Source organism: Pelodiscus sinensis, chromosome 15, assembly GCF_052426305.1.
Source record: "Pelodiscus sinensis isolate ZL-2025 chromosome 15, ASM5242630v1, whole genome shotgun sequence".
Classification (NCBI taxonomy): Eukaryota; Metazoa; Chordata; order Testudines; family Trionychidae; genus Pelodiscus; species Pelodiscus sinensis.
The window spans coordinates 28,143,675-28,168,845 of NC_143066.1; the positions used below are offsets into that span (position 1 = coordinate 28,143,675).

At 43.7% G+C, this 25,171-nt stretch overlaps 1 protein-coding gene across 1 annotated transcript in view; it reads left to right on the forward strand.

Moving 5' to 3' along the window:
* Positions 1-9,548, forward strand: part of DNAAF5 (dynein axonemal assembly factor 5) — a 62,678-nt gene extending 53,130 nt beyond the window's left edge. The window contains exons 11-13 of the mRNA XM_075899536.2: positions 2,696-2,852; positions 5,571-5,762; positions 8,173-9,548. Of these exons, the coding sequence (XP_075755651.2) occupies positions 2,696-2,852; positions 5,571-5,762; positions 8,173-8,303 (480 nt within the window). The 3' untranslated portion in view covers positions 8,304-9,548. The remainder of the gene's footprint in view (positions 1-2,695; positions 2,853-5,570; positions 5,763-8,172) is intronic.
* The last annotated feature ends 15,623 nt before the right edge of the window (positions 9,549-25,171 follow it).

The window sequence follows — 25,171 nt, forward strand, 5'->3', positions numbered from 1 at the left end:
AAAATATGGAGTAATCACTTTGTGAAAAGTATTCACCCACTGATGACAGGGTGTTTTGTCTCTTATTTTCCTATATGAGTTCATTTGAGACCATAGTGATTGATTGTTTCACCCACATAATTGTTTTGGGGACATCTGAAGCACTGGCTGAAGTACACCATATGTTAGGATAGACATTTGTAGGACCCATGATTTTGAAAAATGTATGGTCTTTCAAAAGAGGGATGGGGGGGGGGGGGTATTGATCTTTGTAGCAGTGGAAATATGGCTGCAGAATTTATTCTGTTATTCAGGCAGTTTGGTGACACTTTGGCTTCTTGTGTCCTAGTCTGTGGGGAACTTGCTTCGGATGCTGAACTTGGTGAAGTGGGGGCATTGGAGATTTGGAAAAGGATTATTTCAGGAAGTGGGTCCCACCAAGTATGGGTTGTAATTGGTTTGACCCTGTATGGCTTCAGTGTAAAGTAACCCAAGAAATATATTATCTGTAGCCAGGTACTCAGTTACCACAGAATATATTCCAAGCAGAAAGTCTTGGATAAACATCTTAACGCACTCGAAACTACCTTCACTAAACAAGGACATTCTACAAGAGAAGTAGATAACATCAGGGAATGGGCCACCCAAATAAAAGAGAAGCTGCTTCACTTCAGAAACCTCCTCCAACCTCATATCCCTAGTTGTCAACCCATACTGGAACCCTTAAGATTATCATCAAAGAATTACAGCCTATACTCGATAGGCACAACATCCTGAAAGAAATCTTTACTAAACCCCCTCTTCTGGTCTTCAGACACCCTTCTCCCGAGCTCCCCACAGACCAGGACACAAAAAGTCAAAGTAACCCCAGATCTTGCCTAAACAATAGATGCAAAATCTGCAGACATCTCTCCTCTGCTACCCCCCAACACACCTTTCAAGATTCTAGGTTTCTACCATCCCTATCAACACATGTGGATACCTCATCCTGTGCATCTAATGGGTCTCAGTAACAACTTACAGGTGAAACAAAATAATCACTATGCTAGCGAGTGAACTCAGAAAAATAATAGAAAACAAAAATACTCTATGACTTGTGGGTGAATACGAAGGAAAGGGAGCAGGTTTAGGCAAAGTTTCATCGAGGTCCAAGTGACATCTTTGGATCATATGGATTTTTCTTATATTATTCACTGTAAGATGAAGATGGTTATGGTGCAGGTCACATTGAGAAAATTGTGGGCCACAGTTAAACTACTGATCTCCTAACATCCCTCCCTTATTCTGCTTAACATTTAATTAACTATAAAGAAAAGTGGCATTAAAAGTGATATTAATACTACTTAACTTCGGAGGAAGAGGTGTTTCTGTGACAAGCCCTGATTCAGCAAATTGCTTAAGTACAGGCTTAACTTTACATGCGAAAGCACTCTCACTGACTTTGAAGGGACTCTTTGCATGCTTAAGGTCTTGCTCAAGGGTGGGCAAAAGGGCCTCCGTGGGCCGAATTCGACCCACCAAACAGGTGGATCCAGCCCACAGAGGTCCTGCTGCTTCCCCACCCCAGGCCAATTAGGACCTGGGGGCAGGGGAGCGCGTGAAGCTTCCTCCCACCCTGTGAGCAGCATGCAGTGCATTGAAGTGCTGCACACTGCTCGCAGGGCAGGAGGAGACATCATGCGCTCCCGCGCCCCCAAGCCCTGATTGGCTTGGGGGCAGGAGGAGCATGCAAAGTTTCCACCCCCTTGCCCCCCATCCTGTGAGGCGCGCACGGCACTTCAAAGTGCTGTACACTCGTGCAGGGCAGGAGCAGGGCGAGGGAAGCTTTGTGCAGCAATCAGGGCCTGGGAGTTGCGTGAAGCTTCCTTCCCCTGTCTCAGCCCTGCAAGGAGTGCACAGCACTTTAAAGTGCCACACGCTGCTCACAGGGCGAAAGCAGGCTTCCCATGCTTTCCCTGCCCCAGGCCAATCAAGGCCTGGGGGCAGGAGAGTGTGTGAAGCCTATTCCCACCCTGCCAAGGGTATGGGGGAAAGGGAAGGGAGGGGACAAAGGCATCCCCCACCTCCAGACCAGTTATGGTCTGAGGGTGGGGAAGCCCAGAAGCATTCTGACCCCACCCCTTCTGGATTAGGCCACACCCTTTCTGGCCTGGCCCGCGGACACTTCAAAAATTTTTGAAATGGCCCCCGGCCAAAAATGTTTTGCTGCATCAAGACCTTTGTACCTTCCTACAATAATGTGCAGTACAGAATATCTGTATATTACAAAGATAAAAATATAAAATGCAGCTGCAGGAATACTGCATGACAAAGGATTGTATTTTAAAATTTCCATTTAGAGCATGAGTGTTATCTACTAGGTACAAACATAATCATCTCCAAAATATGGAATTTTTATGAAAATGATTTAAAAATACACAAAAGCAAGTTAAACATATGCCTTGCCCCTTACACAACATTCAATTGCATGTTTCCCCATAAGTGTTCATTACAGGACCGGCCTGATAATCTATTTTCATTCACCATACTAAATTGAATGCAAAAAATAAAACAACTCAAATGCAATATTATTATAAATATTAGTTGGTAATTCGTTTTTCAAAAATGATATTAAAGCAGATAGCATCTCTGTCAGAGATTCTAAGTTAAAGTAACTCGTACACTTATTGCAGGTGACTGAAAGGCTACTATTTTAATATTTTTTTATTCATTGTAGATTTTTAAACTGGAAGATGCACTGATGCATCAGATAATTGCCACATTGGATGAAGATTCTAAAATGACTCGAGTAATGGCTTGCCGTATTGTCAATGTTTTTTTAAACATCTGTGGGAAGCAGTTTGATGTAGAAAAACTCAACAACATTTATCCTGGTATGAATTTTTTTAAAATGCTGTTAATGAATCTTCCTTATATGTCAGCAACTCCATAGCTAATATTGCTTTTGCTTTTTCACCTAAATCTGGGCTGTAGTGTCTTTGAGGATGTAAAATAATGTGACTGGTGATTAGTCGTACAGGCTGGCCCTCAGGCTTTTTTCACAATCTGCCTAGCCCTTCTGCAGTTTCACTTGACGTTAGTAAAGATGGAAACACTAGTGGTAGAATAGGAGGTAGTCTTTTTTTTTTATCACTGTGTCATTGTACCTCAGTTCTGGGCCAGCATGAGGCCTGTATGTGGCCTACATGAAATTGAAATAATACATAGCTTAGGTATGTGAATGACTAGTCGACTATTCAATAAGCAAATGCTTATTGGATAGTTGAGTCAACTAGTCGCTTCCCCCCTCCTTTGCTGCCTCTATCAGAAAGGGGGGGAGGCGAAGCAGAGAGGGTACTTCAAAGTGGCGGTGCCACGTGGAGCCCAGGATCATCAGCAGGGGAGTCCACGGGTCCACGAGGCACTGCCATTTTGAAACTCTGTGGGGAGCACAGGGCCAGTGGGGACTGCTTTCATTGCTGAAGTGTAGCAACAGCGCTAGGGCTGTTGCTACACTTCAAAGGCAGAGGCATCCTATCGATTAATCGAATAGTCAAGGCAAATTGCATCAACTATACAATTAATCAATTACTCAAAATTTAACATCCCTAACATAGCTCTTGTGTTGGTCCTCTACATAGAGGGGTTATCCTGAGTGAGCAGTTTGCTTTCCTGTTCATTCATTCTTTCACTGTCCTGTACACATGCACTATCTAAAGAAGGCTCTTTCTGCATTCTTTTATCTGGTATTTTATCAGCATTTCTTGATAAACTTTCCCCTCTAATAATTTTATAAACATAAAAACTTTGGAAAGAGGCTGTACAGTTTTATGCATTTGACAGCATTTTTGTTTCACAGGATGCACTATTAATGTGCAAGTCTTTGAAGGATCAAGATGTGCTTAATTTTATCAGCTTTAAATATTCTCACCTGCAGTCACTGGGATAAGTTAGGGTGTGTAAAGTGAAGTGCAAGCATAAAATTTTTGCAGAATCAGTCTGAAGTATCATAGTGCTATTGTGTGTTTGACCACTAGGTGGAACCTTTCTCTATAATATCCTCTTCTCAAAACTTGCCTGTTCCTCATCTGCATCATTCCCAGCTTAGATTGCATGAAGTAGTGTGCATGTTAACTATAGTGCAGGTGAAACACAGTTACATTATGCAAACAGTAGCTATGCTCTGCTTCTTGCCAGTGCTGTTCAGAATCATACTGACAACACACTGTGATGTCATGCTATAAATAGACTCTACTTCAAAGAGCAATGGTAGTAATGTTCTATATAGACACACATGTAGATTTACATGCAAAAAAATGGATAATTTTGCATTTGGATTTTCTATAGCACACATCCATATAGTATCTAAGTGCTGAACAGAGTGGTTATCAGGGGAGTGGGTATCAGGAATGGTGATTTTAAATGTCTCTTTCCCAAGTGGGGCACCACAGTTGTAATGTGTTTGCCACATAGCACAGCAAGAAACTAGCAACTCATTTTATAGGCATAAGTAATCAGTATTGTCACTGAACAATTATCAAAGGATTTCCTCTTCACATCGTACTGGAATCCGTGAGTGTAGTACAGGTGGGACCTCCCTGGTCCAACACCCTCAGGACCGTAATGGTCCCAAACGACAGAGTTTTCCAGACCTGGCTCCCTGCCCAGCTTTTGTGGCCCTGCATCCCACCACAGGCCCGCTGCCCCCAGCCCTGCTAGGGCTGCGCTCCCCAGCGCACTGACTCCGGCTGGGGCTGTGCACTCACCACACTGGGAGTAGGCTCTACTGCCTCTCGCCCAGCTGGGGCTATACTCCCAGCTATGCCATCACAACCAGGACTGTGCTGCCAGTCTTTGATGGACACTCTGCTGCCAGCCACATAGGGCTGTGCTCCCCCGTTGTGCTGGCTCTGCTGCTGCCAGGGCTGTGCTTGGAGAGGGGAAGGGGGGCAGGCTGTGTGCCCTGCCTCCAGCCCCAGTGTGGACTGTGCTCCCCACCACACTGGGTCTGCTACCGCTAGGCTGTGCTCCCCACCACCAGCCCAGACCATGATTCTGGCCAATGGGGGATCTCTAGTCCAGCAATATCCATGGTCCTTCCAGACCACAGATGTTGCCGGACCAGAGAGTCCCAGATTTTGGAGGTGCAACCTGTACCTCAACCCTGTACAAGTTTAGATCATTTCAAACTCATACTAATTTAACATACAATATTTTCTGAAATAACAATAATTGACAGAAATATTTTGTGGAAACAAATGTTAATGCTCCAAGTTCTAATTAAGTTCCCAGCTGTATTTTTATCATGCATGAGTATAAATTTATATCATCTTTATGAAGAGATGCTTTTAAATTAAAATCTGCTAAATCAGCAGTAATCCAGTAATAATCCATTATTATTATATACTGTCTATTTGGTATAGTCCAGGAACTCAAAGATGGGTGATAGAAGCAACCTAATAATCTTTAGCTTTTCACAGTCATGAAATACAGGTTTTTTTGTCTTATAATATAAAAGAAGAAGAAACCATTTGACTATTTGTCTTTTTTTTATGATTTCTCGTGTCTGTTCAGTGTTACTTGTTCAATGACATATATGCTTTCTTTTTTAGAACTCTTAAAGCGACTGGATGATGCTGCCCATGATGTACGACTAGCAGCTGCTCAAGCTTTAACTAACTGGTTTAAATGTTTAAGAAACGATGACAGAAAAACTGTACTTAAAAATAATATTGAATTTCTTTACCGAGAACTGTTAATTCATTTGGATGACCCTGATCAAAATATCCAACAGGCAATTTTAGGTAAGTCATGTAAGCTATAGTTCAACAAGCAATTTAAATTGAATAGTCAGTGTTTCATACAAATAGGTGGGTGGGTGTATTTTTCCTCTCTGGAAACTAAATACTCTAGCTTCTTTTCACCCCAAAGCATCTTTACACATATGGGGAGCACTAGTGACACCATTCATTCCTATCCATTACTTGTTTCTTCATTAAGCCCAGTCTGGTGGTACACCTTCATACAATGTTCTGCCATCTAGTCAGTTTATCTTCTACAGCAGGGCTACTCAACATGCAGCCCATGGGCCCCATGTGGCCCACAGCCCATTTGTTTGCAGCCTGCAATGCGATTTGGGTTTACAAGGGGCTCAACATGCGGCCCACGAGTGGGATCCTTTGTCCACTGGGAACATGCTTCACAATGGCGATTCAATATAATGGTCTTCTGTTGTGTTTTAGTAGTTAAATTCCTGAACTGTCATTGCTCATTAAAAGTGCTGTCATATGGGTGGAAATCGGGTAAATATTGCATTTTATTAATATCAGCAGAACTGATTTAAATGAGGCCCACATGTTGTGTAGTCTTGCCTTAATCTTTGTATTCATGCCTGTCAGTGTGGAAGAAGCTATTTGCATATATATTTGCATATATATTTGCATATATATGCAACTTAAGTTGCAGCATGTGAGTATCATCATGGCCCCCAGGGCTTCCAAAGTTGAGTAGTCCTGTTCTACAGTATCAGCACCACTTTAATCTTTACAATTGTAGCCAGTCCCATACTCTACTTTTACTTTCTACTCTCCATCTAACTTCTTCATTTACTTTAAAATCATTCATCTTCTGGACAGCTCTGATTTCTACTGCCTCTAGCCTTCTGATGTCTGTTTCATTTAATGCAGCTGTATTATTAGATTAATACTGTTAGTCCACAGTTGAAAAATTTTGATAAATTTTCACTTTGGTACCAACATAATGTTATTATCAGTCCTTAATTTCATCAACTTCTGTGCAACATTTGTTGCTAAAGTGCACGTCCTTTTAACTTCACCCTCAGAACTGTCAACGTTGATCAAACTTCCTGGGTATGTATAAGAAATATTACTTGTTCTACAGCTTCACTGAGGCTACATTTCTCCATTTTATCTATAACTATACAGACCGGTGGAATCTCCTTTCTTCAAGATTGGTATTGCTATTGCCTTTAGCCAGTCATCTGACATTTCCTTTTATTGCTATTCCCTTTTTGGTATATTTTTCTGAATCTGGTGATAGCACTTGTCCCACTATTTTTTCTTTAGCAGCCCAGCTCTTATATTGTCTTTTTCTTCAGCTTTCCTATTTTAAAACTGCTTTCCTGTTCTTTTTTTTTCTTCTGGTGGTGATTCAGTGCTGACATTCTTTCTTCTCTGAAAGGGGGTGACAGAGGAGGGATCAAGTGAGGATTACCTGTTGTGATCCCTCCTTCTGGGGCATCTGGTATTGGCCTCTTTCAGCAGACAGGATACTGGGCTAGATGAACCTTTGGTCTGACCCAGTAGGGCCGTTCTTATGTTCTCCCTTTTAAGGTGCAATGTTCATCAATTTACAAGGAATGTTTAGTATCTAGATTAACTACAGAGTTCAGCACTTTGTCAGAATACTCCTTCCGTACTTACCGCACATCTTCAGCATTTGCTGTCAGTTAACCGATAGCTTTAGGCTCACATCATCAGCTTAATTGTTCCATACAATTTAACGTTCTTGTTTTATCATTTTCATATCTTGTTTAGATGACATTTCCTCTGATTTCTGAACTGCTTCTTTCCTGAACTTTAGATTTTCTGATCTTTGTGATTTCTTCTCCACTTTGCACAATTCCTGGATGACTTCCGTTTTCCCAACAGTCTTGCCTTGCTTACACTTTTCCTGTAATGTTTTTGTTTGATTATTAATCCCAGATTTCCCTTGTTTGATTATACCTTCCAGGAACACAACAAATTAGGGAAATGTAATGGGGTATAGCACTATTCCCCATTAAATCACTGCCTCAGATCTGTCAGAAGTTACTAGTCACTGCAATATGCTAGCTGTTGTGTGGCTTATGTGAAATGAACTGGTATTTCAGTCCATTTTCAAGTAGTTGGCTATCAACATTGCATTTACCAATATCAGCAAAGGGACCGTCCATAATTTATACAATGCATTGTGGGAGGTGCTTAATTGTGCATGTTTGTTTGTGTTACAAGGCATGAAGCTGGGTTTTGAAGATCACCAGAAATGTTCTTTGATTTATAATCAGCCACAGAGAGTACAGGGATTAAATTAGCATGAAGACTGAAATTTCTTACTTCTTAAGGTTGTTCCAGGTCAGGTTTCAGACACTTTCAAGCATGTGTAGAGAAGGACAAATCTTTTGATTACTATGAATATATGTTCTTTTTTTTATAGAAGTGTTAAAAGAAGGAAGTGTTTTATATCCAGCATTGCTGGCGAAAGAAATAGAAGCAGTTGAACATAAGCATCGAACTCCAGCCTACTGTGATCAGCTACTACAGCATATTCAGTCAACTGGGGAGTAGAATCTCTTGAGTCGGCAGCATCGTCTCTAGAGAACCGTGTTTGAACTTTACATGAACTGGAATTGCCTCATTTTCAACTCAGTAATAAAACTGGCTGGTCAATAGATAAGTGGTTCTTTTGCAGATAGAGTAGTGTCTTGTTTAAAAGTGTAATCAACACGCATTTCAACAGGACTGAGCATGCTTACAATTAGTAATACAAAACAGAATGTTTTAATTTAATTAATTCCTTATTGAAAGTATTTGAATTGGGGCAAGAATGCTCTTTGTGAATTTATCTGACAATATTTATTGTTGAGAGCGCTAACGTCCTTTTAGAAACAAAGCTCTATTTAATGAACCATCAGTCCTAAAACTGCATTGGCAAAGCTCATGTAGGCTTCAAGGCTACTGAGTACTCCCAGCTCTAGCAATTGCTCAACACCTTGCAGCATTAAGCCCTTATGGTTCTAATCTGCCATTGCTACCCAGGCACAATTTTTAAATTGCATCAAGCAATACACTTTTACACAATTTTGTGTACTGATGCTCCTGTAGTATCGTCTTAGTTTAAAGCAGAGCAACTGACCCAGCGAATACCACAGAGTGACCAGCTTTGTTACTTACAGCAGTGCTATTCAAATTAAAGGTATATCAGTCACGTAAGCATCATACCTGGCAGTGCTTGCAGAATGGAACCTGTAGTTTCCTAAAGGCCTCCATGTAACTAGAGTCACATTTTGCAATTTAAAATAAAACCATTAATGTGTGGGGAGAGGGCCAGTATTTTTGTTCCCATAGTACTTGGAAATCAACTGAATTTCTTGGTACTACGCTTCCCTCTTGCAATACATAAAATGAGCCTATACTATTCTGAGCACATATGTCTTTTAAATAAATCTTCATATTGTCACTGTATTGTACGGTCTGAATAGAGAACAAATGAGTGAGAATATATTTAGAAATATACAATAAGGAATTAAAGATTATAAATGACATTAAAAACAATACTGTTTTGTTACAAAATACATTTTGAATAGAACTTCTATTTTTGTACTCATTAATTGCATGGTATCTGTATTTTTTATTGTTTACACTGTAGTGCCTTAAAGGAACAAGAATTTTGTTTTCCAGTATTGTGTTGAATCTGATTTTAGGTAATTAGTTTGATTATATATATATATATATATTAATATTAAGTGAATACAGTGTGGTTAGTGTCTTTCTGTATTTTGAGCTGTATAATTTAACACTATATTTAAAGTGCCTTTGTGAGTTATTATGGAGTGGTTTTCCATGGAGCAAAATTAACTTAAAGTGCAAAATAATGGTGGCCTTGATATCTAAAAACCTGCTTGTGGTTGACTGAAGATTTCTTAATATTCTTAGTCTCAACTTCCAATACTGCTTGGCTTATACATTGCTACATTTGCATTGTTTTGTTGGCCTGGAGGAGGAGAGGTGACTTTTTATTTTTATTATTGGGGGGGGTAGGAAGGAGTAGCTAGTATGGAAATTACTAAATTAAATGAAAGTTTGTAAGAGGCTTTCCCCCTCACTAATATAGGCAGGTAAGAAGTTAACTAGCAGCTCATTAGAGCAAGAACATAGGGTAAGATCCAAAGTCGATTGAAGAGAGTGGAATCTTTTTGAATCAGGCCCACAGCAGGGAGGCATTATAAGGCTGGGGGAAAGCCCCAGAGGGGCCAGAAGTTCTCTTCTTCCTTATCCTCCCAATCTAGTGAAGAAACTGTATCAGGACACTCCAAGACTAGGAAGTAAGTGGAACTGGGAAACTGGCCATCTTGCTTCCAAAAGATTTTGTTTTCCCCCACACCCTAGTTGAAGCAAACAGCTTTTGTTAATTACAGCAGGTTTGGCTCAACCAAAAAGAGCTGTGTACCAGATTCCTTGCACTATGGGCCAAGGAAAAAAAAATGTTTATGCAAAGGTGGATGTGTCTTACATTGACAGGGTGCCATTTTCCTTGTTTTATTTCACTTTACCTGCAGCTAAGTCCTAGGCCACTCTGTACTAGGGTTGTAAAATTTCAATTATTTGGCTAATCAAATAGTTGATGCAATTTGCATCAACTATTCAATAAGGGCGCTTCCTCCTTTGAGGTGTAGCAACAGCCCAAGGCTGTTGCTACATTTCAAAGATGGAAGTGCTGCGGGGAGCATGGGGCCAGTGGGAGACTTAAGTAGTCCCCCGCTGGCCCCTTGCTTCCCACAGTGTTTCAAAGCGGCAGTGTCTCATGGAACCCAGGGTCAGCGGGGGAGTCTCCAGCTGACCCCAGGCTCCACATAGCGCTGCTGCTTTGAAACACTTGTGCAGCCCAAGGCCAGCTGGGGACCCTAGGCTGCATGTGGCGTTTCAAAGCGGCAGCTCTGTGTGGAGCCCAGGGTCTGACCCTCAGGCTCCATATGGTGCTGATACTTCGTAGTACCTACTCTTCTCCCCCCTTGCTCCCTCTTTGTGATAGAGGCAGCAAGGACTAGTCGACTGGCCTGTCTACAATCCAATAAGCATTTGCTTATAAGATAGTCCACTAGTTCTTCACATCCCTACTTTCAGATACTTTCAGAAAAAATCCTGAACATGGTGGGGAAAAAATTGGTTGAACAAACCCCCCTCCCCTCCTGCAGGGGAAAAATGTCCCCACGGGCCTTCCGTCTGAGAAAAACAGAAAATACTGGACATTTTGCAGTCTGGTATTTTCTGTTGTTTTTTTTAACTGGACAGAAGACACAATTACTGTCAGGGTGAAAACCGCACACCTGGCAACCCTTATCCATGCAGGGAAGGGGTGCGGGAGCTTCCCTTCCCTCCTTCTCTTGCAAGGGATTCCTCCCCTCCCTCCCCCAGCCTTTCCCTCAGGTCCCTTAACTGTTAAGGAGACATTGCGGGGAGCGTAGGGCTAGCTAGGACTACAAGGCACTGCTCCTTGCTGCAGCCAGCCTATTTCAGGGAAGAAGTTCTAGGGCAGTGGTCCCCAATGCGGTGCCCGCGGGCGCCATGGCGCCCGCTGGGGCATTTACATGTGCCTGCCATGTGCTCGGGGCTGGCCCCGCCCCAGGCATGTGGCACATGTGTGGTGCCGGTCCAAGGCGCGCAGCACATGTGCAGCACCAGCCCTGGGCGGCCCTGGCCCCAGGTGCGCAGCACATGGGGTCACCGCCCCCGGGCACGCAGCGCATACGCAGCCCCGCCCCCCGGGCACCTGGCAGCTCCAAAAGTTGAGGATCACTGTTCTAGGGCTTGCCCAAATGTGGCCACCCCTTCCTCCTTAAATGCACCTGATGCAGAGAAGGGGCTGGGGGTGATTCTCTTCCTTCCCACTCCTGCAAGGTATTCCCCACAAATACACACACGGTCCCTCCAGTCCTGCATGCCTCCTTAACTGTTAACGCTCCTGTCTGCCAGAGGCTAGCCAGCCTATTCAGGGAAGATGTGGGTGGGAGGGGGAGAAGTTTACCTTGCTTCCTTCCAAAAGGTGCCCAATGCGGGGAAGGGGCTATGGAGCTTCCCTTCCCTCCCACTCTGGGAATGGATCCCTCCCTCCCTCTCCTCATCCCACACACCTGCTCACCACAAAAGGAGTTTTGCTGGCAACCTCTGCAGCCGCCTGAGCCTGGGAAGGAGCTGCAGCTTCTTTCACTGCTGCCTGGCTGAAATGCTGCAGGCCTCCAGCATGTGGAGCTTCTCCCTCTCGCCAGATCGCCTGTGGGCGCCTTTCCCACGTGCAGGAGAGGAACCCGAAGTATCTGGCCATGCTGCAGGGGAGGCTGGGGGAAATTTTTAAAGTGGCCCTGGGGGGGGGACACACCCACCCCCACCAGACGCAGCAGGGGAAGAATGTCCCTGCCGGCCTTTCATCCGAGAAAAACAAAATACCGGACATTTTGCATGTCCGGTATTTTCTGGGGTTTTTTACTGGACAGAAGCCACAATTACTGGACTGTCTGGGCAAAACCCGGACACCTGGCAACCCTACACATCCCTATGCTGTGAAGAGCTGTTAGCAAATGTGTATAATGTTTCAGAGTGTACTAAATGTCTGTAAATATAAACTTATTTACTGCTGAGTCCATATTGAGCTTTGCAAATACTATGCTGAGCTGGAGTTGAATGAATGCAGAAGCATGAGTTTGAGAAGCACCAGCATAGAGGTGTGTACTGGACAGAAGTCACAATTACTGTCAGGGTGAAAACTGCACACCTGGCAACCCTTATCCATGCTTCCCTTCCTTCCTTCTCTTGCAAGGGATTCCTCCCCTTTCTCCCCTCCCCCAGCCTTTCCCTCAGGTCCCTTAACATTGTGGGCAGCATAGGGCTAGCTAATACTACAAGACTCTGCCATGCTTTCCTGGCTAACTGCTGGCTTGGGAGCGGAGAGTGGGCATGGCACAGGCATGACCTGAGTGAGCTGTACTTTAGCACTCATCACCTACTGCAACATTCCCCCGGAAGCAATTGTGACAGGGTGCAGTCACAGAAGATGCCAGAATGCTGACAAAGCCACTGACCTTTGCCTCTGCTCTCTGAGGCTTCTCACCGCCCTGTCCTGCTGGGCCAGATATCCTGGTCTCCCCTAGCCAAGGCACAGAGCTGAAATCACCACCCTACATTTTACAAGAAATATGCAAATGAGGTGAAGCATGGAATATCACCGCCTCATTTGCATAATTATGAGGCTCCGTTTTTGCGCCTCAGGCTTTTGTGCAAAAACTCCCTCTTGCGCAAGAGCTGTTCTTCTATGTTTTTTTCAGAAAGAACAGCTCTTGCGCAAGGGGGCGGGTTTGCACAAAAACGGAACCTAATTATGCAAATGAGGCATGGTTATATTCCATGCTTTGCCTCATTTGCATATTTCTTGATCCAAATGGGCGCAGTATAGACACAGCCTTCAGGTCTGAGGAAAATGTAGTTTTGATCCCAGCTTCCAAGGAAACCACTCCCCAAATGGGATCAGAACCCTAAATGAATTACTTAGGTAGTTAACAAGGAAAGGAAGATATACACACTGATTGCTCCCCCAGGTAACAATTAATTACCCTGGTCTTGGCAATAAATAAAAGTGATTTTATTAAGTACAAGCAGTTGGACTTAAAGTAATTGCAAGTGAAAACAGGCAGAGGAAAGTAGATTACAAATTTAAAGTAACAAAAAAAAAAGCATAGCTAGTTCTAACACTTATTACGAACTTACCAATACTGTTATTATTCCAGCTAAGCCTCCAAAACACAGAAGTTCCTTTTTCCCCTGGAGTCTTTGGTTCATTCTCTTGGGAGTGACATGCCAGCCAAAGACAAAGAACTGAAAAACTTTGCATCTTAAATAGCCTTACTTTTAGGCAGTAAATCTCTCTACATTCCACCCATCCATGGAAAATTACCTGGTCAGACCCCTACCAGTTGGGGTGGTCACTTGATTTCCTAAAACCAACCACTGTTTAGAGACTGAAAGGACAAAAGAGGCTGTTTACAGGTGATCACCCAGGCGTTGGGAAACACCCTTGATGGCTTTCATTTGCACATTTAGAACTATAAAACATTCCATACCCCATATTTTTAACTTTACATACAAGAATGATACATACACGAAAATAAGATATACAGACCCAGCAGACTGAGACATTAAAATAGATAGGTTACATGAGGTATTTCGTCCAAAGCATCTTCAAGTTATGCATATTTGTATCTATAAGTCAGTTTCATACAGCATCAAGAGGACCATCACAGCCATCTCAAATTGTCATAATTTACAGCAGCCTTGAGGTTTTTCTGTTTTCTGTTGGAAACCAAAATGTCCTCATAAAACGACGAAGTACAGAACTGTATAGCTGAGAATCTGGACCATTCAGACAGCTGTCTGAGGTTTCTTTAGCACAGGTTTTGTAGCTGATTATGGCAGAAAAAATATTAATTGCATTGAAAAATAAAAATGACAGTGTAATTTTCACCAACTTTGTTGACTGGTAAGAGCAAAATTCTTAGACGCGACAATTTGCCTTCACAATCTACCACCACCAGGGTCCTTTGGTTTAGCTATTAAGAATTAAATGTATTTTGAAGGCAGATTTTCTGGTAAACTGGTACCAGTTTTTCTACCATTTTAAACCAGCAAAATCAGGTTATAAACACAAAATCAAGGGCTATTATCAAAGAAACATCTGATCAAAATAACAGAGATACAGACAAAAAAGTTAGGTCTTATTCCTAACTTTCACATTCTTTTGGGTGAAAGTACACATTGAGGGTGTGTCTAGACTACAGAGTTTTGTCGACAAAAGTTCACTTTTGTCGACAAAACTATACCTGCGTCTACACTACCGCTGAGTTCTGTCGACAGTTTTGTCAATGCTGGTAAACCTCATTTTACGAGGCATAACGCCTTTTGTCGACAGAGTTTCTGTCGACAGAAGGTGTTATTGCATGTAAACTGTCCCTTGCGTCTACACTACCATGTCGACAAAGCAGCTTGCTTTGTCGACAGAACTGAATGTAGTGTAGACGCTCTTTGTCGACAAAAGTTTTGTCGACAGTATCTGTCGACAAAACTTCTGTCGACAAAAGCCTGTAGTCTAGACGTACCCTGAGTAGGTAAGATGTTCAAACATATCATGACCTGCATGTACAAAAAAATTTGCATATGAAAGTAGGGTAGGCCCTTCTGGCTTAAAAAAGAAAACCCTAAGAAAAGAGACTGGTGAATCCACAAGCTGTTTCCCTTCCCTGTTTCTTCCCATAGAAAGTATGGTATCTTGGTCATTCCTCTGGCGTGATTATTCTAATCCAAAACCATATGAACTGAAATCCTCCCTCTTGCTTTCAAAACTAAACCATTAAGCTATCTGTTCTATATAGATTATTACACCATGCTCATCACTATACTATCTGAGCTGCTCTTGGAGGACGACAAAGTGATTTGGCATGATTTTTCCTGATGCTGACACCAATTATTGTTCTTCTGGGAATATTTTTGCCCAGAAAAGTGCAGTACTCTGTACTGTGAGCGTACACTGTGTTACATAAAACTAAAATGTGTCAAATAAATTCCTGCCCGGAAAAGCTTACGATAAAGAATATGCTTAATACAAACAGAGCCATGAGTGGTGAGACTTTGTGGAACAGGAGGGTTATCAGACGTTATTTGAAGATGGAAAGGGAGGTGTGATGTACGTGGGATGACATATTTAACATAGCTGTGAAGTAGTTATACAACCATCCTACTAAAGCTTATGTCACTTGTGTACCATACCGGAACTTCAAAACCCAAAGAAATGTGTCAAAGAACTATCAAACATTAGGCTCCTGCAGCATACACCACGTTCTATTCCCTAGATATCAACCCAGCACCCAGATTCTAATCATAAAGTTTTCTTAAAAACCTGCCAGATAACCCAACCAAATTGCAACTCTTGTGCCAAAGATGCAACTTCTTTGCCTCTACAATGTCAAAGTTCGGAATTCTGTATCTCTATCAGAGGCAGCAACCATGTAGATAGTCCACATGTATGTATTAGAATGTGTCGGTTTCTCTGTGTATCTATTTGTCTGTTTGTTCAAGAACTCCTAAGCTGAGCTGAAAGAGCTAGGACCACCAAATTTGGAATGCAGCTTCCTCTTACCTTAATTTAAACCAAGGTCAGGGTTTGGTTGTACCTGGAAAATGGGAAATGATGGGAATGGGACTGTTTTCAATAACATGGAAAGGGAGGGGACAGAGGGTGGAGCGACACGAAAAAGAGGGGCACTCACAAGAGGGACGAGAGACTGAGTGTGGCCACTGGGGCAGCTGCAACACAAAGAGAGTGGGCAGCAGGGCTGGGGCTCTGCATGTTACCTGCCCCCTGTTCCACACTCTACCCCTGCCCCCACCCCTGTGGAGACCTGCTGGAGAAGGGGGCAGTCCCCAGAGCTTGGCCCCTCCCTAACAGCCTGCAGCCCAGGGGTCCGCTGGAGGCCCAGGACATCCCCAGAGCCTCACCAACCCCCAAGACAGCCTGCAGGCCACAGGGGCCACTGGAGGGAGGCAGCCCCCAGAGTCAGCCCCCCAACAGGCTTCAAGGGGGGCAGCTGGAGTGGGGGTAGCACCCAGAACCTGGACCTTCCCCCAGACAGACTGCAAGCTGGGTGGGGGGAGGGCTGGAGGAGGGGCCAGCTTGCAGCGTGCCACCCCCTCCCCCCAACAGATTGCAGGACAGGGTGGCCACTACCCTAAGAAAGGTGCCCCAAAGCAGCTGCAGGCCAGGGCGGCAGTCACAGACTGGGGGCTGTCCCCCTCCCCCATGGGCTTCAGGCTGGGAGTAGGGGGCCAGCTGGAGGCTGAGGCCAGCCCACAGAGCCCCAACTCCATCTGACAAGCATGCAGATCCAGATCCCCCCCTCCTGGGAGGAGCCACCCTTTGGGGAGTGCAGCCCTGGCCCCTCAGGAGGAACCGCTGGCTGCGGAGCACTGCCATGGCCTCCTGGGATGATGCCACTCTCACCAACACGGGCGGCCTCAGTAAGTTGCTCCCCCAGCCTCCTGTCCTGCGCCCCCTACCCTGAATCCTGCACCTCCCACCTGCCTTGACTTCTACACCCTCACCTCCTTCCTCCTGCCCTGAGGCCACCACTCTGTGCCTTGAGCCCCCTATATACTTCCCAACCCTGTACCCCACACCTCTTCTTATCCCCAAACCCTCACTCCAGCCTTCATTTTCCAAATATACAATCATTGAAATAAAGCATGTACATCTTTCATTTCTTTTCCCCAAAAAAGCCCTCAAAAATTACTTCAGTTAAAGACCCAAGCAACGTCGGGTACATCTGCTAGTGTAGATACATTGAGCAGATACTTTTACCACTATATTGGTCAAACAAAGGGTTTTTCGAGACCTGGCTTCATGTGAGATGCCGGGTTATGGAAAGAGAGAGAGGGTATGTCTACACTACCCTCCTAATTCGAACTAGCAGGGTAATGTAGGCATACCGCACTTGCAAATGAAGCCCGGGATTTGAATTTCCTGGGCTTCATTTGCATGAAGCCGGCCGGCGCCATTTTTAAATGCCGGCAGTTCGAACCCCGTGCCGCGCGGCTACACGCGGCACAGAGTAGCTAGTTTGGATTAGGCTTCCAATCCGAACTAGCTGTACTCCTCGTGGAATGAGGAGTACAGCTAGTTCGGATTAGGACGCCTAATCCAAACTAGCTACTCCGTGCCGCGTGTAGCCGCGCGGCACGGGGTTCGAACTGCCGGCATTTAAAAATGGCGCCGGCCGGCTTCATGCAAATGAAGCCCAGGAAATTCAAATCCCGGGCTTCATTTGCAAGTGCGGTATGCCTACATTACTCTCCTAATTTGAATTAGGAGGGTAGTGTAGACATAACCAGATGGCCCATCTTTGGTAATAGTGAAAAATAGTTAAAAGTTTCTCCAGGACATCCAAAACAGCCACTTTGGAAGCTCATGTATCAGCATCATACTGCCTCCATGGTAGGTCTGAGTACGCTGGGAAAGGTTATTGGCCAAGATGGGTAGGAATGGTGTCCCTAGACTCTGTTTCTCTCCAAGTGGGTGACAGGGGAAGGATTGCATGAGGATTGCCTGTTGTGATCCCTTCCTCTGGGGCATCTGATATTGGCCACTGTTGGCAGACAGGATACTGGGCTATATGGACCTTTTGTCTGACCCAGTATGGCCGTTCTTATGTTCTTTATGTTTCAAAAGGTCAAAAGTGTTTCTTCAGCAAGGCTTCCAAAGGCGGGCCATTGTGCAAGCTAACAGATCTAAGTCCCCGGCTCCTCTATCTGGTTTCTGGGCTCAGTCCTTCTGAGCCATGGTGGCTTCATGGGCTGACCATGCCTATATTCCTTAAACGGAAAATTTTAAAGCAATAATTAGGTCCTTCCAGAATACACTGACAAAATTTCACAAACGGAACATCCTCACATCTTCCAGAATGTCCTTTATATGGTGAATGTGCCAAGTGATGGCCCCTCAGTGAGGAGAAATGCACAAGGAAATGAGCACCTCACGCTATGTCTACACTACAGGGCTTTATTGGGAAAAAGTATTGAAATTGCGCTCTTTTCTGAAATTTGGCCTGTCTACACTGGGTCAAATTTCAGAAAAAAAAAACCTTTCAGAAGAGCCCTTCTTCCTCGTGGAAGGAGGAAGACAGGACTTCCGAAAGATCACATCTGCACTTCTGCAAAAAAAAAAAAGTAAAAGAGCAGATGCATTCCCTGGATGCGGAGGAGTTTTTCCGGGATACCTCTGGGTATCCCCGAAAAACCTCATAGTCTAGACATAGCCTCAGAGAGAAAGGATGCTACTGTTTTTATCTATCTGGGTATGTCTACACTACAGCGTTATTTCAAAATAACTTATTTCGAAATAACGTGTCTACACACAAAATGCATTTTGAAACAGCATTTTGCTATTTTGAAATAACTTGTCCACACTGAGTAGACACTGAATCGCATTTAAGGTCGGCCAGAACCAGGTCCAGCAGGGCATCAGGTCAGGAGTTACTTTGTGTGACTGCTGCCTGAGGCTATCTGAGGCTTGTACTTAAAGGGACCCCCACCCCACCCCCAGACAGCAAGTTCTAAGGTTTCCCTGCTTGTTTGCCTACCTCGATGAGGGACAGAAAAGCATTTTGTCTCTGCGTGCTCTGGTTGCCCTCACTCAGGACACCACAGATTTGTATGGCCACTGTAGATTTGTAGGGAAATGAGAAAAAGTGTCCTCCTTGCTGTAAAAGTAATACATTAGAAAATCCAGGTCCATAGAATCAGATTTTATTATGTTGGTTGGGATGCAATTTAAAAGAAATTGTTTCAGTTTGGCTCGTGTAGCTGTTCTATCTGCTCAGGTTTATCAGGATGTTTTGGATATTTCTTATGGCAATATTTAGCATGTAACTTTCAATCTAGACTAATTTTTCCTGGCTGTGGACATTATCTCCAGTTGGCAGACTCTTCTGGAGGGGATGGGTAACCGTGCACTGGTTCTGCCTTCTTCTGTAGTGGTGGCGACAGGACCTGTCTTGGAGAATCTTTGGACCTGGATTCATGAAGAAAGAAAATGTTTGGTAAGTGGCATGGATTTTCCTCATTGGATGAGATGTCTTCTAAATGTTTGCCTGCTATCTAACATAGAATTAGAAACTGAGGCAGTAAGTGAGTGACAGTAAAGCACCCCAGACGGTTGTTGTTGAGACTTCAGTAGCACAGCTCCTGTTGGTGCTGGGAGACAGGATATACCATAAGGCTACGTCTACACTGGCATGATTTTCCGGAAATGCTTTTAACGGAAAAGTTTTCCGTTAAAAGCATTTTTGGAAAAGAGCATCTAGATTGGCAAGACTCTTTTCCACAAAAGCACTTTTTGTGGAAAAGCATCTGTGGCCAATCTAGACGCGCTTTTCCGCAAAAAAGCCCCGATCGCCATTTTTGCGATCGAGGCTTTTTTGCAGAAAAGAAATCTCTGCTGTCTACACTGGCCCTTTTGCGCAAAAGTCTTTCAGAAAAAGACTTTTGCCCGAACGGGAGCAGCATAGTTTTTCCGCAAAAGCACTGACAATCTTACATGAGATCGTCAGTGCTTTTGTGGAAATTCAAGCAGCCAGTGTAGACAGCTGGCAAGTTTTTCCAGAAAAGCAGATGATTTTGCGGAAAAACTTGCCAGTCTAGACACAGCCCAGGTATATTACGATGTGGCCAATCTAGACACAGCCTAACTGTACAAGTACTGGAGCTTCAGGGGATAGCCGAGTTAGTCTGTTACAGAAAAAAAACAACAAATGGTCTGGTAGCACTTTATAGACTAACAAAACAAGTACTGAGATGCCAAAAGGCTGCTTTGAAGTTTTGCCACGCTTCCTCCCCACCCATTCCTTTGACAATATGATCCTAGCGGCAGTTTCCATTGATTCTGATTTCATGTTGAACACTTAAATATTTAATGGCTTATTGTGGTACAATGCAGATTTTCTGAAACTGTTTGTTTGTATTTCTGGTTTTGTCTGCCTTATCCGCTGACACCTTGCCTATTAGCTGTTTAGTTATATCCACAGATGTGTGTTGATTTCTCTTGATTATTTTTGGGTGTTTTTTATCAGAAATTTCTCTATAATATGTAGCAAAGTTCACTTTCAGAAAGGAGATTTGGGGTATGATCCAATTCCCATGGAAGTCAGAGGAAATACTCCCATTGGCTTCATGGAAAGTTGGATCAGTTCCCCAAAGAGTGAATGGTGGTCTTATTTAATATAGTCATTAATTAAAAACTTATTGGAACATCTGAACCTGAATGCCAGTCTTATTGGTTGACTTGCAGGCCTTATATCACAGATAAACCCCATTTAACTGCAAACAAAACAAATTCAAGCATTGTCCAGGATAAAAGTGAAATCCAAACTCCACTGAAGTCTAGCCCCCACTGAAGTCAATGGAAGTTTTGCCACTGACTCCAGTGGACCCAGGATTTCATCCATAGAATCTTTTCTTTCTGCGGGGTCTGCAAAGCATAGAAGTGAGTAACTGCTAGCCTCTCCAAAGCCTCAGAGCTTGACCTTTTAGACACATACAGGGCCATATAGCTTTTCACCATTTTAATTATATGGTGAAAAAAGACAGAGGTGAAGCATAAAGCATGCCCATTGTAATGTATATTTTTTATTACGGAGCAGAAGGATCAACAAAACTTAGATAGTTAACAAGCTTGTGTTCACTTACTAAGATCAATTCCCCGGGGAAGCTCAGCAAAAGCAGTAATTGAGTTGAAGCAGAAGAGAGCTCTCAGGAGCACGGCTGCTCTGCCAGCCTTCATCATCGGTAATCAGCTTTTCTTGTTAACATCTGAAATCCCCTTTAAGTCAGGACTATGGCAGAGTCTAAGAGTAAAGTAGTACTCAAGGGATATGCAGTCCCATTGTATTGAACCTGATTCCAGGGACTGAAGCGGCATTACCTTTGGCTGATGGTGGCACGGAGAAAGGGACCCTGTCAATTTAATCATGTGGTGTAAAGAAACAAAGTTCTTTGCCTGTATCACCAGCTTTGTTTATTCTCATTGATTATTTTGTGGATTCCTCGATCAGTTTCACTTTAATTTACATTTGATTTCACTTTGCTCATTGCTGCATTGTTTCAGCTGCCAGAAACTTCAGAGAAATGTTTATTTGGTTTAAAACTGTTTCTAAATGGACTATCTAGACAAGCTTCTTTTGATCTAAGTGTCTCTTTCTGATCTTAGAATCCAAGAATCTTTAAATATGTGATCCAAATTGATTCTGCAACATCTCTAAAACCTGAGGGCTGTATTCACACAATGGATGGGCAAAGGCAAAGTTGGTGCAGCATCACTTTTCTTCTCCATCCCTTGTGCCCCTGACCGTGGGGCTGGCCAGTGGCTAAAAGGGACCCCAACACAAGTTAGAGCAGCTGTGAATGCTGCTAGCACAATTCCTAGGCAAAGGCCCATTTTCCCAGCATTTCCAGGGCACAGCACAGTCCAAGCCCATTCCAGACAAATGTAAACTTGTGTTCATTGAAGCCCCACCCTTTCCCATTTTGCACACACATTTTGGGAACCCATTTGAGCTTGGGGCCCGAGTACAAAAGAAGTGGGTTGTGCCCACAAAAGCTCATAATAGCATCTACATTTTTGTCAGTCTCTAAGGTGCTGCAAGACTGTTGGTTGGTTTTTTAAGTTTTTCCAGTTACAGACTAACATGGCTACCCCTCTAAAACGTTTGTCCCCCCCCCCCCCCCCTCATCAGCTCTGGCCAAAGCCATCAGGCTGGGAAGGTGGGATGAGTGTAATAAACCTACCAGAGAATTCCAGGAGGTTAGGCTGTCTAATACCCTTAAATGGAGCCTCCATCTATCCTTCCCCACTGAGGCTTTGTCTAGACTGCAGGCTCCTTTCAGAAGAACCTTTTTGCGGAAGAGATCTTCTGAAAAAATGTATTCTGAAAGGGAGCATCCACACACTTTTTCAATCGCATTGAAAAAGTGATCTGCTTTTTCGAAAGATAGCGTCCATTCAGTGTGGATGCTCTCTCGCATTTAGACTGTGATTACTATGGACCACTAGGGCACCTGTGCTTTTTCCTCTTCTTTCGAAAGAACTCCCTCTTCCCCCTCCACACACAGGCTCTTTCAGAAAAAGGCTTCTTCCTCGTAGAATGAGGATTATCAACACTGGAAAAAACCCTTCTGTTCTTTCCATTTAGTTTTGGAAGAACATGATTGCAGTGCGGATGTAACTCAGGTTGTCAGAAAAATGGCTGTTTTTCTGACAAAACTCTGTAGTGTAGACATACCCTAAGAGAAAGAAGCAGATGCCAAATAGTTGCAGAAGGAGAGTGAGAAGATAGTCGAAAGAGTGAGGAGGTGGAGATGACTTTCTGAAAGATACCTCAGTAGACAGCAGATGGGAGCTATTAATATCCTGCTCCTTCTTTTATTAAATTAGGTGTTAACTTCAGAGCCTTAGTGGGATCATGCCAATATTACATACAGCAATGTTTTAAAAATAAAATACATGCCTATAGTCAAGGCACTTTTCAAAGAAACAACGAAGGGCCAAATTCATTGCTGGGTGTACCTGCAATGATTTATACCAGGAATGAATATGGCCTCTCCTCGTGTCTTTATTAGAGTTGTTAAATGCAGATTAATTAACTAATCAAATAGTTGATGGGATTTCTATCGACTATTCAATTTGTTTATAAGGGCGCCTCCGCCCTGAACTGTAGCAAGAGCCCTGCTGGCACCTGAGCCTTTGAAAAGTACAAGAGCCCCCGCTGGGCTGGCCCCATGCTCCCTGAAGGGTTTTGCTTTTAAAATGTATAAGAACTGCACCAGGATCGCAGCAGAAACAGCATGAGCAGAGACTGCTTCAGTCCCCTCGCGCACCGTTTCCCACTGTGCCTCTTCGTCCCCTGCCCCTCACACAGATGGTGCTGAGTTTTAGGTCAGCTCCTCCCAACACCGGCTCCTGCTCCCCCTTCCACCCTTGTTGCCCCTGATAGAGGGAGCAAGGGGAGGAATCAACTAGTCACATCACTAGTCGACTATTTGAAAACTTTATGCCTGATAGTTGACTAGTCGCTTACATCCCTAGTCTTTATATTCATAAACTACTTCACTGTTTCTCCGGGATGATTTGTTGTCCATGTCTTGTCCAAACATGCTGCATCTAGAAATTGCTTAGGATGGAAGAAAGCAAATTCTCCCTGCTCTTTTTTTTTTCCTTCTTCACATTTCTATATTTATCTCCTAGTGAGTCTCCCCTCCACAAGCTGAGCCATTTTCCCTTGAGTATATAGGTAAATAATAAGGTTGGCCTAATTATACCCTGCTCCAGAAATACAAGTTACATACATTCTATTTTTTTTCTGAGCAGTTATTTCCATTTGGATGGCTTTGAAAGAATTTTGGTCTCTCACAGCCAGGGGTTATGTGCACCCAGAGATGCCTGTTTTGATTTTAAATAAACATTTGAAAAGAATAAAGATTCTTTATTGTAAAGCTCTGACTCAAACACAGATTTCATCTTTAATATATGAAAAGGTATTAACAAAATATTCAAATTATCAGACTCATTTCAAACTGTGGGCTCTGTCTTGAAAACATGTAAATAATTCTATTGGCTTCAGTGGGATTATTTACATGCTTAAAATCACTCACATGTATGTTGGCAGAATCAGACCCCACTGGGGCACAGCACTGAATTTTGAAGCAGTGTTGAGCCTTAAATCCCAGTGAATAGTTTGATGTGCTGTGCAATGATTAGTAGCACTTAAGGGAGAGGGCAAATGAGAGAGAAAGCATGAGAGATTAATGTAACAGGAAGAAGGTGGTATAGACCTAGGTAGAAGAGATAGTGAATTTAAGATGGAGATAACAGGGGAAGAGAAAAATAATAATACCTTGCTCTAGCTGTTCATCTGTCTTTAAAGGCATGTCTACATTAAGAAATTATTCTGAAATCATTAAAATTGACATAACTCCCGATTTAACAACATCGAAATAGCATGTCCCCACTATGGGAAAACATCACAATTAGTTAGGATTAGGGATGTTAAATTGCAGGTAATTGACTCATCGAATAGTCTAAGCATTTTGCAGACTAGTCAATAGGGCATCTCCACCTTTGGAGTATAGCAACAACCCTAGGGCTGTTGCTACACTTTAAAGGCGAAAGTGCCATGTGGAGCCTGGGGACTCCCTGCTGACCCCAAGCTCCAAGCGGTGCTGCTGCTTTGAAATGCCAGGAGAAGCCTAACGCCAGGCTCCTGTTGCAGCATTTCAAAGTGGCAGCGCTGAGTCGAGCCCAAGGTCTGGCCCTATTTCACGTGGAACTACCACTTTGAAGTACCTCATTCTACCCCTCCCTTGCTGCCTCTTTCTGATAGAGGCAGCATAGGGCTGGGAGTATCTAATCAACAAGCTGTCCAGCCACTCCCAGGGTGGGTGGGTCTCAAGCCCACAACCCTGCCTTCCCCTGGCAAATGCCCTAGCCCCTAGGCTGCTCAAGAACTCACCTTACCTCTAGACGGTCCCTTATCCTGCTTTCCGAATGCAGGAGCGAGATCCATCCCCGGGGCAGCCCCTGTTGGCTGCCCAGCTGCTTCCTGAATGGGATCAAGCCATTCAGCTTGTTGACATCTGATAAACATCTTCTTATCGGATAGTCAACTAGTCCTTCACATCCCTAGTTAGGATTAGTCCAAAATATTCAAATATCAGCGTCCATACTGATTGGAACCTGCCTCGGATTTAGAGCCCCCAGAAGTACTCTGGGGAGGGCACCTGGAGGGTGGATCTGTCCTGTGGCTGCTTGGTCAGGCAAGCTGCAACGTGTGCTTTCAGGGGCTCCGCTC